The sequence below is a fragment of the Maniola hyperantus genome, chromosome 18 (genome assembly GCF_902806685.2).
Source record: "Maniola hyperantus chromosome 18, iAphHyp1.2, whole genome shotgun sequence".
NCBI classification, from domain to species: Eukaryota; Metazoa; Arthropoda; class Insecta; order Lepidoptera; family Nymphalidae; genus Maniola; species Maniola hyperantus.
In genome coordinates, this window is record NC_048553.1 from 3,237,796 (window position 1) to 3,254,959 (window position 17,164).

The following is a 17,164-nucleotide window of genomic DNA, read 5'->3' on the forward strand; positions in this document are numbered from 1 at the left end:
TTTTAAATACATTATAGTATGACTTGTTTTATTTTTTAAATTAGTTTAAACCATCTTCGATGTTATCATCAATAAGAACCTTTAAAAAATCAATGCAAGGCTACTGGAGTCTAAATTTCTGAAACTCTACTTCAACACTATAAAGTACCTATAAACTCCTAAAACTTTTATGTTTTGAAATGTAAAAAATTTAAAATTTAAAGACTTCCGGTAAAATCTGTGGGTAAAATATTATTTTTGACTAAACTACCGTTTGGATGGTTTTTATATTAAATTACCGCTTGTGGGGTCTAGACATAGACACCTCCTTTTAAGGTTCCCGTCACAGGTGGTGGTCTAGACCACAGTCCTTATTCTGAGTCTAGACCAGTCTAGACACAACACAGACACCTCCTTGTAAGGTTTCCGTCACAGGTGGTGGTCTAGACACAGATACCTTCTTTTAAGGTTTCCGTCACAGAGTACATTGGTTGGTTTCTTGGTTTCCGTACTCGAAGAGTGTTAACGGAACCCCATGCTGTCGGCAGCTGTCCATCCGAATTCTCTGTCTGTCTTTCAGCGAGCTGTACCTATTTCGTGAACTGTAATACGTAGAGAGCATTGTTATGTGGTAAATAATAATTATTTGTACGGTAGAGAGTTAAAATTTTCACAGAATGTTTTAGGTCTATATTATTATTAATTTGGAATCGATTCTCATTTTTCAACAATGAATCGATTAAAGCATAGACAACAATGGTAGAAAATCAAACCTACCATTTATATTAGATAGCAACATTATATGTCATGTCATTCAGAAAATCGTTCATTCATCAATCCATCAATTTGAATGAAATTCATCAATTCACTAATCATTTGCGGATAGCAAGTAAATGGATGTGAGAAAATCACATTTTTGTCTTATGAATAAGCTTTTAATTCAGTTTTAATTTACACTGTCGTAAGTCTCGAAGCCATGGCTGGAAGCGAAGAGGTACCCGGCACGATATCCCAAGAAGATATCGATGAAGCAGAGAAATTAAAAAATGAAGCAAATGAATATTTTAAAAGTGAGTTTTCCCTCTAATTACTACCTAAATCGCCTGTTAATTTCATTTTAAAGAGTTTCGAACAATTCTTCGGTGATATTTCTACATTAAAAGCATAAAGGCTAAGTGTTTTTGAATAATTAATAACTTAATTGGTTAATAACCTATTTCAGAACAAAACTACGATCGTGCAATTGAATTATATACTAAAGCAATAGAGAAGAACCCAAAAAATGCGGTTTACTACGCAAATAGGAGTATATCCAATTTAAGACTGGAGAATTTTGGTTATGCACTAAGTGATGCATCGATGTCGATTGATTTAGATAAATCCTATACAAAGGCGTATTACAGGCGAGCAGCGTCGTATATGTCTTTAGGGAAGTACAAGTTAGCGCTTAAGGATTTTGAATACGTAAGTATTAAAAAAATTACCAGTCATAAACATGGCATAAAGATGTAAACGTACAAAACGGTTGCATTCTATTCTACACGATGCATATGCTATATAAAGCACACTTGAGTCAATTTACAGACCTTTGATACAGTGTAAAAATCACAACCCTTACGTCTGGCTGATACATTATACTTACATCAACCTTTAGAAGGAGGTAGTAGATTTGTGGAGCCCTGTCCCTATCGTTGAGACCGACAAAATGTCATATAGGTATGAGTGACAGAGACAACGCTCTACAAAGCCTATTCTTAGAATGACATTTCGGATGAAAGGCAGATGTACATTAGTTTCTACCACATACTGTACACAGATCTCAGCCAGGCTTGTGTTTACTCCTAAGGAGCAACCTTAACTCTATGCCCTGCACAAACCATCATGCTGCAACTTCAGATTGGACTACTTGTTTTGCTCAAACTTCCTCCGTTAGTTGATGAAAGTACAAGAGTTAGAAACTTCTCTTAAGTAATTTATGAAAGACATTTGACAAGTCAAATGAATCTACCACCAATTCAAAATGGTTTTCCTGCTGAAAATACCTTCCAAACAAGGGTGAATAGGATATTTCAGGCAAGCGTGCTGCAACCGTTGACTTTATCGTTGTTTTTTATTAAGCATTATTGAGCGCAAGCCTATCTCACGAATAAAAAAAACAGCATTAATAATAATATTTGCGTTTAATCTTTAGTAAGAGTGCCAGATAAATTCAGACAAGTAAAAATACTGTTTAACATTCCCTCAAAACCAACTTCATACTAAAAGGTCATATAGAAAGCATTGTAGTTATTATATACTCTTTGGATGATGTTGTTTGTTGCCAATTGTTTTTTTTTTGTTTTTTTTTAATGTGTTTAGGCACGTTAGAAGTGCATAATTAAGTAGATAGCATTGAAACAAATGTGCTTAATAGCATGATCATTCAGGAAATGTTTGAGGATAATAATTGTATATTCCACAAAATTCTTGACTATACATATACATAACATAATGTGAACCTAAAATGTGTAACAAACCTACATATTCTATACTGTATGTTTAATAATTATCTAATCTTAACTTATTTGATCAAAATAGAAGACTGATAAAAGAAATAATTTGTTTCTGGCTTATTTTGTACTAGCTTAATTCTGCAACTTTATACGCGTGGACTTCACAAATTTCAAACCCCTATTTTACACTGTTAGCGGTTGAATTTTCAAAAATCCTTTCTTAACAGATGTCTATCTCCTACAAATAGCTATCTGCCTGCAAAATTTCAGCCTGATCTGTGCAGTAGTTTGAGCTGTGCATTGATAGATCAGTCAGTCAGTCAGTCAGCTTTTCCTTTTATATATTATATTATGTATAGACTAGATGATGCTAGTGACTTTGTGTATGTAGATTAAGGGTTTTTTAAAAGTCCAGTGGGAACTCTTATTTTCCGTGATAAACGTAGCCCCTTGGATGCAAGCTATCTCACTACCTAATTCTGTCAAAATAAGTTAAGTAAATTATACTTAAAAAGGAGAAAGACACTCACTTTCGCCTTTACCATAACAAAAGCTAATTTTTAATCAGTACCCTCATTATAAATGCGAAAGTGTGTTGTGTGAAGTCGCGGGCATCAGCTAATTATTTATGTTTGCTAATGTGCTTACTGCGAATATATACGTAGCTACAATTTACACCCTCTAATTACTATGTCAACGTGGCTAATTCTGTTGTATACTGTCTTTAAACTAAACTTTAATTAACAGGCTCAAATCTAGTGCTGTCCTTTTCCATGGGGAGCATAATGAAAAGGAAAGCAATACTTTTTGCCTGTCATTTTAGTTTAGGGATTGTGTACAACAAAATTAGCCAGTGTGTTTTAGGTACCTAAGTCCTAAATTAATACTTATAATATTATTATTAGGGAATGAAATTAATTAAAGAAACCAAATCTTAACCTATGTGCGATAGTAGGTCGATTTCGTAACACCTGCATCAATCATTATTACAACAACAATTCTTGTGATTGGCTGAATTTGTGCGATTCTTGTTGCCACAATGCATTGTAGCCAATAGTAAGCCAGCGTCAACCAATCAGAGATTATTGCGATCGTGACATTGTAGCTGTCATTCTACCGTAATCGAGCAGCTGATGTCCTTATTTTATCTTTATCTTTTTCTTATACTTGAAAAAGCATTTAAATCCTTCTGCCTAAACAAAACTTTATTCCATTGCATTTAGCAGAAACAGTGCTACGACTATTATTCTTTATTAAGTATCAACAAATTATAAAATTTCAGGTAACCAAAGTTAGGCCAAATGATCAAGATGCGAAAATGAAATACAATGAATGCAACAAGATAGTGAAGAAAATAGCGTTTGAAAAAGCCATCTCCGTAGACAAGAAGGAAGTCAACATTGCTGACACTATTAACCTGGATGCTATGAGTAAGAAAATAACTATGAACACGTCGGTAGCGCCGTCTTTCAGTTGTAAACAGTTAGCTCATTAAACATCACGTCGTCGTCCCCACTGTCGTTATGAGACTATAAAACTTAATTTGATAACCCTTTTTGTTAGTCTGGTAAGTAGAACAAGTTTCAAAAGTTTGATTCGTGAATGTGGGCCTCAAGTCTAGGTCTGAAACTATATCGGAGCTTGCCATCCTCCTTTCAAACCCCTATTTTACCTACTTAGGGGTTGAATATTCAAGAATCTGTCTTAGTGGTGCCACATTTCAGCCCGATCCGTGCAGTAGTTTTAGCTGTGTTTTGATAGATCAGTCAGCTTTTCCTTTTATATACTCAGATGCCCGCAACTTCGTCCCGCAGAGTATCTGCATCTTTTTCTTTTTAATACTGCTAAAGAAGGGCAGAACATTATTGTTTCTACACTGCATTAAAATAAAATAAAATAAAAACCTTTTTATTCAAATAGTAAAAGTTAAAGGTAAAGTAAAAGTTACAAGTACTTTCGAATAGGATGCATCTACAACTGGTTCGGAATGCCTTTCCTACCGAGAAGAACCAGCAAGAAACTCGGCGGTTGCTCCTTTCAAATATTTGATATAGGTACAAGATTATGCCATGTATACAAAAGTATTTTCAGTCTTGTGCGTTGCTGGAACGAGCTGCAGGTCAAATCCACGCTCTTTTATCATTTAGATAATCTTCAATTGTGTAATATGCTTTTTATTAACAGTACTGACTTGCATTTTTGTCCATAAACAGCAATTGAAGACGAATATGAGGGGCCAAGTCTGGAGGATGGGAAAGTAACACTAAAGTTTGTCACAGAACTGATGGAATACTATAAGGAAGAGAAGAGGTTACACAAAAAATATGCATATAAAGTAAGTTATAGACGATAGGTCGAGATGCCAATCGGGGCATGAGGTGGGGGGGCGCCCCGCACACCCGCACATCACCCCACGCTCGCCCGCACTGGGTTAACGCAGGGGGTGTGCGGGGCGTCCCCACCCCGATTGCTATCTCGACCTTTCTTTTTTTTTTCCACTGGTAAAAATGCTATTAGGCATGCCGCACAAGGGCGGGTATATGGGACTCACTCGGTGTTTTTTTTAACCGCCTTCAGCATACCCATTAAAAAACCCAGCGGTACCGTACGCGTCAAGTGTAAGACGTCTCAGGATCCCTGATATCGCGACTGAGACATCCTGGCGTTGGACCGGCACAAGTTTACTCCCAATGCCTAGGGCGGGAGAAGGTGAGCATACTGTCTCCTTCTCCTCCCCTATCTTCTTCTGCGGAGCGGGTGGGCGTCAGCGTCCAGCTCTCGTTCTCGCTCCGCGGCCTCCTTCAGTGATATGATTGCTATCTCGACTTGCCGCGGTACTACCTCCTTTTGACGACCTCCCTGGCGCAGTGGTGAGCGCTGTGGTCTTAATAGTGGGAGGTCCCGGGTTCGATTCCTGGCAGGGGTTTGGAATTTTATAATTTATAAATTTCTGGTCTGGTCTGGTGGGAGGCTTCGGCCGTGGCTAGTTACCACCCTACCGGCAAAGCCGTGCCGCCAAGCGATTTAGCGTTCCGGTACGATGCCGTGTAGAAACCAAAGGGGTATGGGTTTAATAAAAACTGCCATACCCCTTCCAGGTTAGCCCGCTATCATCTTAGACTGCATCATCACTTACCACCAGGTGAGATTGCAGTCAAGGGCTAACTTGTATCTGAATAAAAAAAAATAAAAAAATAAAAAATAAAAAACTATACATAATATTATAACTTTTGTTCACACCAACAAAGTTTTGTAAAGTCATTACCTACTTCTTCAAATATTGTAAAGCTTTTTTTTTAACGATAAAATAAATGATCGCTAGTCGCAACTTTGTCCGCGTGGGTTTAGGTTCGTAGAAATCCCGTGGGAACTATTTAATTTTCCGAGTCTTTATCTACGTAATAGCAAAAAGTCATGTTGGTCTGTTGCACTGTTGCGACGTGATTGAAGGACAAACAAAAAGAAACACCCTCATATTTGTAATAGTGGTAGGTTTTTTATTTATTTTTTACTAGCTGATGCCCGTGACTTCGTCCGCGTGGATTTAGGTTTTAAAAATCCCATGGGAACTCTCTGATTTTCCGGGATAGAAAGTAGCCTATGTCCATCCCCGGGATGCAAGCTATCTCTGTACCAAATTTTGTCAAAATCGGTTGAACGGATGGGCCGTGAAAAGCTAGCAGACAGACAGACACACTTTCGCATTTATAATATTAGTATGGATTCAGACACGAATTAGCCCTTGACTGCACCTGGGGGTAAGTGATGATGCAGTCTAAGATGGAAGCGGACTAATCTGAAAGGGGTATGGCAGTTTTTATTAAACCCATGTCCCTTTGGTTTCTACACTAGCCACGGCCGAAGCCTCCGTCCAGACCAGACCAGAAATTTAGAAATCATAAAATTCCAAACCCCTGCAGCAATCGAACCTGGGACCTCCCACAAGACCACAGTGCTTACCACTATGCCAGGGAGGTTGTCAAAAACTAAAACTAAATTTACATATTTCAGATTCTAATAGACGTAAAAGCGTATCTCCAAAAACAACCATCTCTAGTAGACATCAAAGTGGCAGATATCAAGAAGTTCACAGTATGTGGGGACATACACGGTCAGTTCTATGACCTTATGAACATATTTGAACTGAACGGCTTACCCTCTGAAACGAATCCATATCTGTTCAACGGAGATTTTGTGGATCGAGGGTCTTTCAGTGTGGAATGTATCTTCACACTCTTCAGTTTTAAGTTGCTGTATCCGGATCACTTTTATATGTCACGAGGTAAGTTCTGTTGGTTATCTATATTCTATACTACGTTCAGCCGTTCCGAAGATTAGCCCGTTCAAACAGACAGACAGACAAAAATTTTAAAAACGTCTGATTCAGTTAAGGTAAAGTATATGTATCTGGTTTAATAGCCATTTCTTAGCCCGTTCAAACAGACAGACAGACAAAAATTTTAAAAACGTTTGATTCAGTTAATGTAAAGTATATGTATCTGGTTTAATTAGCCATTTCCAAAAATTGTATGTGGATGAGTATGGCAGTGTTTGAAATCAGGGTAGGCATTATATATGTGCATACCTATTTAAACATTGCCATCGGTTCGTAAAACCGATAGACGTTGGGGTCCCAAGGTGCTGGAATGGCGACCTCGCACCGGAAGACGCAGTGTTGGAAGACCCCCCATTAGGTGGACGAACGACATTCAGGCGGCGCAAGACCGTGGCGTGTGGAAGTCCCTACAAGAGACCTATGTCCAGCAGTGGACGTCTATCGGTTGAGGATGATGGATACCTATTTAATAGCAGGCGGAATGGCTGTATCATCCGCGCGCCACAAAACTGTTTTATCTTGCAGGCAACCACGAAACCCTAGACATGAACCGAATGTACGGCTTCCGAGGCGAAGTAACGTCTAAGTATACATCACAAATGGCTGACCTGTTCACGGAGGTGTACAACTGGCTGCCTCTTGCGCACTGCATCAACGGCCGCGTGCTGGTAATGCACGGCGGCCTCTTCTCCAAGGACGACGTCACCCTGGACGATATACGTATGGTGGACAGAAACAAACAGCCGCCCGAGGATGGTAAGTGATACTATGCTTTATACATATTGGCCCCGATTCTCTAGTCTCTCTCTAAACTAAATTTAGAGTATCTGCATCCTTTTCTTTTTACTAATGCTAAAAAAGGAACGGAACATGACTTTCACATTTAGACTCTAAATTTTAGTGCACAATACAAATTTAAACGGTAGGTTCGCGAGTGCGTGCTAAAATCACGGGTTTTACCATCTAAAAATTAAATTTAGAAATGTCAAACTGCTTCTGTCCTTTTCATATTAGAATAGTAAGAAGAGGGCGCGAATACTCTAAAATTAGGTTGTGCTTAGAATTGGTGCCTGTCTGTCTTGTTAAAACTTGCTCTCTACACCAGCAATACAAGTTTGCGCTAGAGGCGCTTATTACGAATGCCATAATAAGGCACCAGACTGTCATGCCTTAGTAAAATAACGCGCCAGAGGTGCACATAATATTACTGTCATGCCTTGGTAAAATAACGCGCCAGAGCTGCACATATGACTGTCATGCCTTAGTAAAATAACGCGCCAGAGGTGCACATAATATTACTGTCATGCCTTGGTAAAATAACGCGCCAGAGGTGCACATAATATTACTGTCATGCCTTGGTAAAATAACGCGCCAGAGGTGCACATAATATTACTGTCATGCCTTGGTAAAATAACGCGCCAGAGGTGCACATAATATTACTGTCATGCCTTGGTAAAATAACGCGCCAGAGGTGCACATAATATTACTGTCATGCCTTGGTAAAATAACGCGCCAGAGGTGCACATAATATGACTGTCATGCCTTAGTAAAATAACGCGCCAGAGCTGCACATATTATGACTGTCATGCCTTGGTAAAATAACGCGCCAGAGCTGCACATATGACTGTCATGCCTTGGTAAAATAACGCGCCAGAGGTGCACATAATATGACTGTCATGCCTTAGTAAAATAACGCGCCAGAGCTGCACATATGACTGTCATGCCTTAGTAAAATAACGCGCCAGAGCTGCACATATGACTGTCATGCCTTAGTAAAATAACGCGCCAGAGCTGCACATATGACTGTCATGCCTTAGTAAAATAACGCGCCAGAGCTGCACATATGACTGTCATGCCTTAGTAAAATCACGCGACAGAGGTGCACATAATATTAGTACTATTATAAATACTATCTGTCCCGGCTTACTCTCGTGTGTAGTCGACGTTAGCCCGACTAGTTTCGAACCCATCCGGGGTCCTTTTTCAAGGGAGTCCGTCCGCGCACGCGCCGCGGTTGTGTAGTCGGGCTAACGTCGACTACACACGTGAGTAAGCCGGGACAGATAGTATTTACAATGGAAATCACTCACGGTAGTTTAAACGCTAAAATATTAGTACTATTCTAAAACCTTCATAAATAAGTTAAATTTTTTTTCAGGCATCATGTGCGAGCTTCTCTGGTCAGACCCCCAGTTCATGGTGGGTCGGGCGCCGTCGAAGCGCGGCGTCGGGTGTCAGTTCGGCCCCGACGTGACCGCCAACTTCCTGCAGAAGAACGGGCTGGACTATATCATCCGCAGCCACGAAGTCAAGAACGAGGGCTACGAAATCGCGCACGACGGGAAATGTATTACTGTGTTCTCCGCGCCCAATTACTGGTAAGTGACTTTTTTTTTTATTTAGATACAAGTTAGCCCTTGACTGCAATCTCACCTGATGGTAAGTGATGATGCAGTCTAAGATGATAGCGGGCTAACCTGGAAGGGGTATGGCAGTTTTTATTAAACCCATACCCCTTTGGTTTCTACACGGCATCGTACCGGAACGCTATATCGCTTGGCGGCACGGCTTTGCCGGTAGGGTGGTAACTAGCCACGGCCGAAGCCTCCCACCAGACCAGACCAGAAATTTAGAAATTATAAAATTCCAAACCCCTGCCAGGAATCGAACCCGGGACCTCCCACTAATAAGACCACAGCGCTCACCACTGCGCCAGGGAGGTCGTCAAACTGACTAAAAACATATTGGTAAAAGACTTCACAAAAATATTGGCGTTGATTCTGATGTTCTTCTCTAAACTAAATTCAAATTAAATTAAGATGACAGTTCTAAATTAAATTACGTTATCTGTCATTTTTAGGGTTCCGTACCTCAAAAGGAAAAACGGAACCCTTACAGGATCACTTTGTTGTCTGTCTGTCTGTCTGTCTGTTTATCAAGAAACCTACAGGGTACTTCCCGTTGACCTAGAATCATGAACTTTAGCAGGAAGGTGGGTCTTATAGCTGGCATTAGGGGAAAAAACTATCACGTTAATTTGTGGTCACATCACAAAAAATAAATTAAATGTGTTTTGAACGAATAATTAGTATTTTCAACTTTTAAATTAAGATTACTATACAAAGTGGGGTATCTTATGAAAGGGCTTTACCTGTACATTTTAATACAGATTTTTATTTATTCTTATGCATAATAGTTTTTGATTTGTCGTGCAAATTGTCGAAAAAATACGACTGCGGTACGGAACCCTCAGTGCGCGAGTCTGACTCGCACTTGGCCGGGTTTTCTTTTACATATTGGTAAGATTGTTACCAAGGTAAAACCAATGAAAAGGATGTAAATACTCTAAAATTCAGTTGCTATCAGCGATCAGGATCAGTACTATTGTGGCTAACTCTGTAAGACACAAACTCTTAAAGTAAACTAATGGCCAAAATCAATAGTTAAGTAGTAAGATATTAACAAAAGTTAATCAATGGCGCTGATTCTCTAGTCTCTCTCTAAACTAAATTTAAAGTATCTGCATCTTTTTCTTTTTAATATTGCTAAAAAAGGACGGAACATGAAATTTAGATTTAAAGACTCTAAATTTTAGTGCACGCTACAAATTTAAACAATAGGCTCGCGACTGTGCGAATTATTGTGCGACTGTGTAAAAAATTAAATTTAAACTGTCAAACTGTGTCTGTGCTTTTCATATTACATTAGTAAGAAGAGGGTGCGAATACTCTAAAATTTAAGTGTACTCAGAATCAGTACCATTGTATTTTATTCTTACAGTGACACAATGGGCAACCTAGGTGCTTTCATCACAATGAATGGGAAGGATCTTAAACCCAACTTCAAATGTTACGAAGCTGTGGTAAGTATCGTTTTTATAAATTAACTAGCTTATTCCCTCTAGGGTTTGAGCTCCGGAATTCCGGTTTTGGTATAACTCCGGAGCTTTGAAAGATTAGGTTTGTTTGAGGAGCTATCGTGAACATAATCGGAGTTTCGATTTTCATATTTTTAGAAAAAAGTCCACCTCCACCACTCACTAGGATTCAAGCCATCTATCATGGGTAGTAAAAAGCGGTGATAGCCTAGTGGCTAAGACGTCCGCCTTCTTTTCGAGAGGTCGGGGGTTCGATCCTGGGCATGCACCTCTAACTTTTCAGAGTTACGTGCGTTTTTAAGAAATTAAGTATCACTTGCTTTAACGGTGAAGGAAAACATCGTGAGGAACCCTGCATGCCTGAGAGTGCTCTATTTTCTCAAAGGTGTGTGAAGTCTGCCAATCCGCATTGGGCCACCATGGCAAACTAATATGGTCTAAACCCTCACTCTGAGAGGAGACCCGTACTCAGTAATGGGCCGGCAGCGTTGATCATGATGATGATGATGATCATGGCTAGTAAACCATGGCTAGAGCCTCAATAGCTCAACCGGTAAAGGAGTGGACTGAAAACCGAAAGGTCGACGGTTCAAACCCCGCCCGTTGCACTTGTAGCTGAAGGGTTGATGTAATGAAGAACCAGCTACATATAGTGATGTTTATTTTACACTTTACAATTGATATGTTATGTACAATACAGACGGGCTCGCGAGCTTTATATAATACAATGGTAGAAGATGTTGACGTGACGAGCGGATGATAGGGAATGTGGAATCTTGTAACGTGCGTGACCAGGAGGATTCCCCACTGCGTTCCAAATTTGAATATTGTTGTGTGGCAGCTGCGAAGTTTTCCTAATAGCTGCCAGCCAAGTAACGGTAGAGGTTGCACCTCTACATCACCCCCCTACGGAGTGAGAAACAGAAAAAAAAAAGAAATATTAAGTAAGGCAAGAATTATATACATAAGAATGAAGGAAAAGAACCCTAAAAGTAGAACATGTATTGATAAAAATGAGAAGGCAAATAGGATTGAAAGTTGCCTCAATGTTGAGTCTTCTGTAGCAGTATCTGGTAATGGTGTAATACCTCAGGTCATTGTGTACACAATGACTGGGAGGCAGTACTTAAGACCAGAGAAATAAGCAGTGGACCTGTATGCCTAAGTGACACGGAAAAAAATAATTACAATAAATGAAGCGTTCGGAGTGCAAAAAGGTTGATGACGGAAGAGACGCATGATGAGCAAATCTTCTTCACGTCGAACCTTGGCAAACTCGCGTCCACACAGACCTGAAGAGAGGTTCTGAGCGCGATAAACTCAGTGAACCTGGAAAAGTGAAAAGGTCGAAGGACTTACGAACGAGTGACATCGTGTCTTAGGCTGCCCAGTGTACTACAGGAACATGTGTGCGGAGGCTATACAGCACTCCACAAAAGCTGCTTCACTTTGAAATAAAAGATGATCCGCAATGCACGGAGGAAGCTTTGCTGAAAACCTTACGAATTGTGGCATGGTCCGTAGGAGTTTGTTGTGAATGGAACCATGGAACGGAGAGATTAGTCCTCTTCATACGTGTAATACTGTTTCTTTATAAATTGCTGAAATTTAAATTGTTATGACAGGAAAATTTTACAAAATACAATGGCAATTATGACATGACAATATAACTAAATAAAATTGTTCTAAAAAAGTAAAACGTCTATAAAAAATTCCCTTTTTAAAATGAGATGATGAGACGTCACTTATTGTCTATATTGTTCATGGAATGTTAATTTTCTTTTTCACTGAATTTGAAAATTAAAAAAATACGTCACTCAAAAATAATTTTCACAAAACAAAATGCAATGTCACAAATATTATTGTTAGAAATTGTTTTTCAGCACAGAAGAAATAATGTCCTTATAAAACCTGGATCCCTCCTCAGGGCGCCTTGGATATGTACTCACAAGGCATGCACGTATGAACCTCGCGTCGGGTTCAGGAGGTTGTGTTGTGGTCAGCGATGTAGGACAGGGTAGGTTGCGTAGCGTGCCGCGTCGAGTTAACTGGATTGCGTCCACGAGGGACACCATCTGTGGCGTCCATGTCGAGTCGCAGTCGTAACTCGTAGCTTTCGCGTTCAGAGGGTGCAGCTAATGTGGCCGCACGTCGTTGCTTGTTGCGTTGAGTTGCTTGCACGCCGGAGATGTACGGGAGCAGTGTGCAGGCTCGACCGTAGACGCAGGTACCCAATGTGGCTGATGTGTTCCTCAATAATGCGGCTGCGTGTTCTTGAGCTCGGGAGTCACCAATTATGTAGCTGAAGGGTTGATGTAATGAAGAACCAGCTACATATAGTGATGTTTATTTTACACTTTACAATTGATATGTTATATACAATACAGACGGGCTCGCGAGCTTTATATAATACAATGGTAGAAGATGTTGACGTGACGAGCGGATGATAGGGAATGTGGAATCTTGTAACGTGCGTGACCAGGAGGATTCCCCACTGCGTTCCAAATTTGAATATTGTTGTGTGGCAGCTGCGAAGTTTTCCTAATAGCTGCCAGCCAAGTAACGGTAGAGGTTGCACCTCTACACACTATTGTACCTACTCCTAGCACAAGACTGACGCTTAGTTGGAGAGGAAAGGGGAATATTAGTCATTTGACATAGCTTATATTCTTTTTTTTTTAAACCGGTAAATTTTCATTTTAAATATTTCTTTCCAGCCTCACCCGGACGTCAAACCTATGGCCTACGCGAACTCATTCCTGAGCATGCTCTGTCAATGATACGAGCCCAACATGTCGGCCAGCCCCGACTCGGATCTCTTTTACGAGTAAATCCGACCCAACCGCCAATCAGAACACCTATAACTTCCAGAAGTTGAGTTATGACTGAGACTATAGTTTTTTTGTTGTAGCTTGGTGCGGGTGACAGCGGTCTCTGTTACGCAATCCCATACAAATGATAGAGACGAAAACATCAGTGGGCGCTTACCAATCACAAATATGTTTTCAACAAATATCGATTAACGATTCTCATGGTCTGGTATTAGGTATCGATTAACACCCGGGAAAAGAATCGTTTGATTCGGTAGTACCTTTAGAAGGGGATTTCGGCTTCAGGGCTGCAGGGCAGGGTTGTCTCTGTCACTCACACCTATTTGATGTTTTGTCGGCCTCAACGACAGGCAACGCTCTACGAAACTTCTCTTTCTAAAGGTCGATGTACAATTTTTCCTGTCGGGTACTGTAAATTATCATTTGCAAGCTTCGATTTAAATTTTAGATTGCTTGGCACTTTTTATTTCGATTTAATAAGTCAGATGGCGACAATTTATTTTTTAAATTCATTATAGGCAAACGCTTGACCATAATTCCACCTGATGAAAAGTGATGATGTGGCCTAAGATGGGACGCGTTTACCTAGACGATGCCTCTTGTTTTAAAGGTACCCGGGTTATAATTGGTAGGAAACACATATCGTGGCTATTTGTAGACAATATTTAACTGGTCATGCAAGTCAATTAAAATCAGCTTTTGTGTATTTCAATGTAAAATAACTACATAATATATGAAGAGATGTCGAATTAATTAATGATCCTATCTTATGGATCTGTCACCCGCACGAAGCTATAATGAAAGTATAGTACGCGACAGGTCCAGATGGCAATCGGGGTGGGCACAGCCCCCGCGTTAACCGGATGCGGGCGAGCGCAGGTGACGTGCGGGTGTGCGGGGCGACCCCCCGCCTCGTACCACGATTGCCATCTCGATGTGTCGCGTACTGTAGTATAGAGCGACAGCGAAACATGTACGTTATTAATGCATCCCTTTTGTTAAAAAAACGATGTCTTATGGCTGAAATCAATAAATAATCAGTCTCTAAATAATCTATAATCTGTCGAAATATTACTTAGCAACGTTGTTATTGGTCAAAATCATACCATTTCTTACAGATAACAACGTTGTTGATTAATTTACCGCGACTTCGTCGTCGTGGAATTCGGTTTTTGACAATCCCGTGGGAACTCTTTATTTTCCGGGATAAAAGGTAGCCTATGTCTCTCTCCAGGTCTTTGACTATACCCACGCAAAAAATCACATTGATCCGTTGCTCCGTTGCGACGTGATTGAAGGACAAACCAACAAACAAACACACTTTTGTATTTATAATATGGGTAGTGATTAGAGATAGATTGATTGTTAATTCCGGCCATTAGACAGCTCTACTACTGTAGTACTCTATTCCAGATTAAATCATTTCCATAAACGGAAAACTGTTTTCCAAAAAAGTATCGCCTTTGATAGTTACATAATAATTGGTATAAGGTTACCTACTGAATAAATAATAATTGATTAATAAAAATATGCAAGCGATTTAAACTTGTCCAGTTTTAGGCTGCATGTCCACTGGTGCGGAGCTAGGTAGCGGAGCGGAGAGAGAAAGTAATGCGGAGCGGAGTTGCGAACTGTATCTGTCCATAGACGCGAAACTAGGTAGCGGAGTGGAGCGAGAAAGTAATGCGGAGCGGAGTTGCGAACTGTATCTGTCCATAGACGCGGAACTAGGTAGCGTAGTGGAGTGAGAAAGTAATGCGGAACGGAGTTGCGGACTGTGTTTTTCTATACGCGGAGCTAGGTTGCTATGAGTCATGCTTCCTCGCTTCGCTTCCCTGCTCTGCCTCACTGCTATGTTTCTCATCTCGCGTTAAAATGTATGATTTTGTTAACTAGTCCGCAAACCCTTGTCCACTGAAGTAGAACGAGAGTTTTAATGCAATACGGTATTTGACAACTAGTCAAATCAGTAACTTTTATCAAACGTCAAAAAGCGCGCTTAGTATGCGAAATTCTATGAAATACTGAAATGTGACGTCACAATCATTTGACGTGCTTTTTTTAGTTTAATCCATAATTTAAAATGGATATTACACTTAAAACTGACAATGGACGTGGATTTTACGTATTTTGGAAGACCCTCTATTTAATAATCTCTGAGTAATAATTTATTTTTGATGTAGTCAAATACCCAATTATATTGATCAATATTTGCACAGCTCCGCTCCTCTTTTCTCCGCACCAGTGGACAGGTAGTCTTATTTATTGGATTATAGTTTTCATATTTTCCATGTTTACATACCAGTGTGTTTGAAACTTATCTATAGGAATGTGTCTGCAGTTTGGGTCATAAAACGAGTGAGCCCAACGGGGCATATTGCGCGCTCACTCGCACTTATAGGACTTATCACAACGCGTAAGGGCGTTTGTGCACTCATTCGTATTCGGTTCGTAAAAATACGATTCGAAGTGACCGTCATACAGAATGTACAGAATGAGCTTGTGCGCTCATTTGATTCGTGTTTATACGAATCCGTCAAAATGAGTGCAAAAGGGCCATTTAAATTTTATCTGACAAATGTCTCACCAATGGGGATCCACAGGCAAAACTGATCTCAGAGGGCGCCACAAGACATCCAGCCAATGTGAAATCAGTTGTTTTGTTTGTTTGTCAGCTTTGCTAAGAATCGTTAAAATCGATACAGTATCCGATTGTTTCGTGAATTATTTAAAGATTATTCCTGGAAGCTAGTACAATTAAAACTATGGCGTTTGACAGCTCGGTATAGCCGGATCCACAGATGATATGCGACCTTGTCATGAAAGAAGTCCCGCGGTGGTTTTTAGAACTAAATTTGACTGGTCGGCCATGTTGTCGTTATTCGATGTTATCAAGTTTGATTGTTGTGGTAGATTTTTGTGAGTTTTTAACTAGCTTAGTGCATTTTAAAGATTGTTTACAATGCCAACAAAAGTTTTTTACTCATGGCAACATTATGTCACGCGAGTACAGCGCTGCGTCTGGGGGACTTCTTTCATGAAAAGGACCTTACCTCTATTCGCATGCGGTTCGCTTATGCGCCACCTCTCGGGATAAATAGGCAGTGTGGATCTTTATTAGCGGAGTACGCTCATAGGTCACATGACGGTCACTGTTGCCTTCAAGTTGCTTCAAAAACACGTCGGCAATCGCATATCTAGCGAACTATGTAGATAATATTATTGTATATCTATGGTTGCTGGCGAAACACTAGAAAACAATACTCTGTGGTTTTACAAATATTACAGTGCGACAAGGTTATCTTGGTACGTGGCGAAAATCGGAACAAACGTTGCCGTCAAGTGTCCTCTTTGTTCTTGTTTGAATATTCTAAGCCTGTGTTCTCCAACAGCGCCCCCTTGTCAATGTCATTCAAGTGCCAAGAGAGCCTTGTCGCACTGTATGCTGGAAAGATCTAAAATAATGACTGAATGTTAAGTGACGGTTAAAATAGAATAACTTTCTACAGTATATAAATCCTTCTTTTAATCTGTAATTTCATGCATTTTTATTCTGTATTTAGGTTCTAGTGTTGCCATTACTTTACTTAGTCTTATATATTTTTTATGTTGCAATAAACTGTTGAAATTTTATTAATTCTTTTTTTCG

At 40.0% G+C, this 17,164-nt stretch overlaps 1 protein-coding gene across 1 annotated transcript; it reads left to right on the top strand.

Moving 5' to 3' along the window:
• Nucleotides 1–839: 839 nt before the first annotated feature.
• Nucleotides 840–17,148, top strand: PpD3 (protein phosphatase D3). Its single transcript, XM_034977885.2, has 9 exons — nt 840–1,049; nt 1,202–1,443; nt 3,754–3,901; nt 4,685–4,806; nt 6,483–6,753; nt 7,333–7,563; nt 8,966–9,185; nt 10,588–10,669; nt 13,402–17,148. The coding sequence occupies exons 1-9, from the start codon at nt 956–958 to the stop codon at nt 13,462–13,464; spliced, it is 1,473 nt and encodes a 490-aa protein (XP_034833776.1). The 5' UTR covers nt 840–955; the 3' UTR covers nt 13,465–17,148.
• Nucleotides 17,149–17,164: the final 16 nt, after the last annotated feature.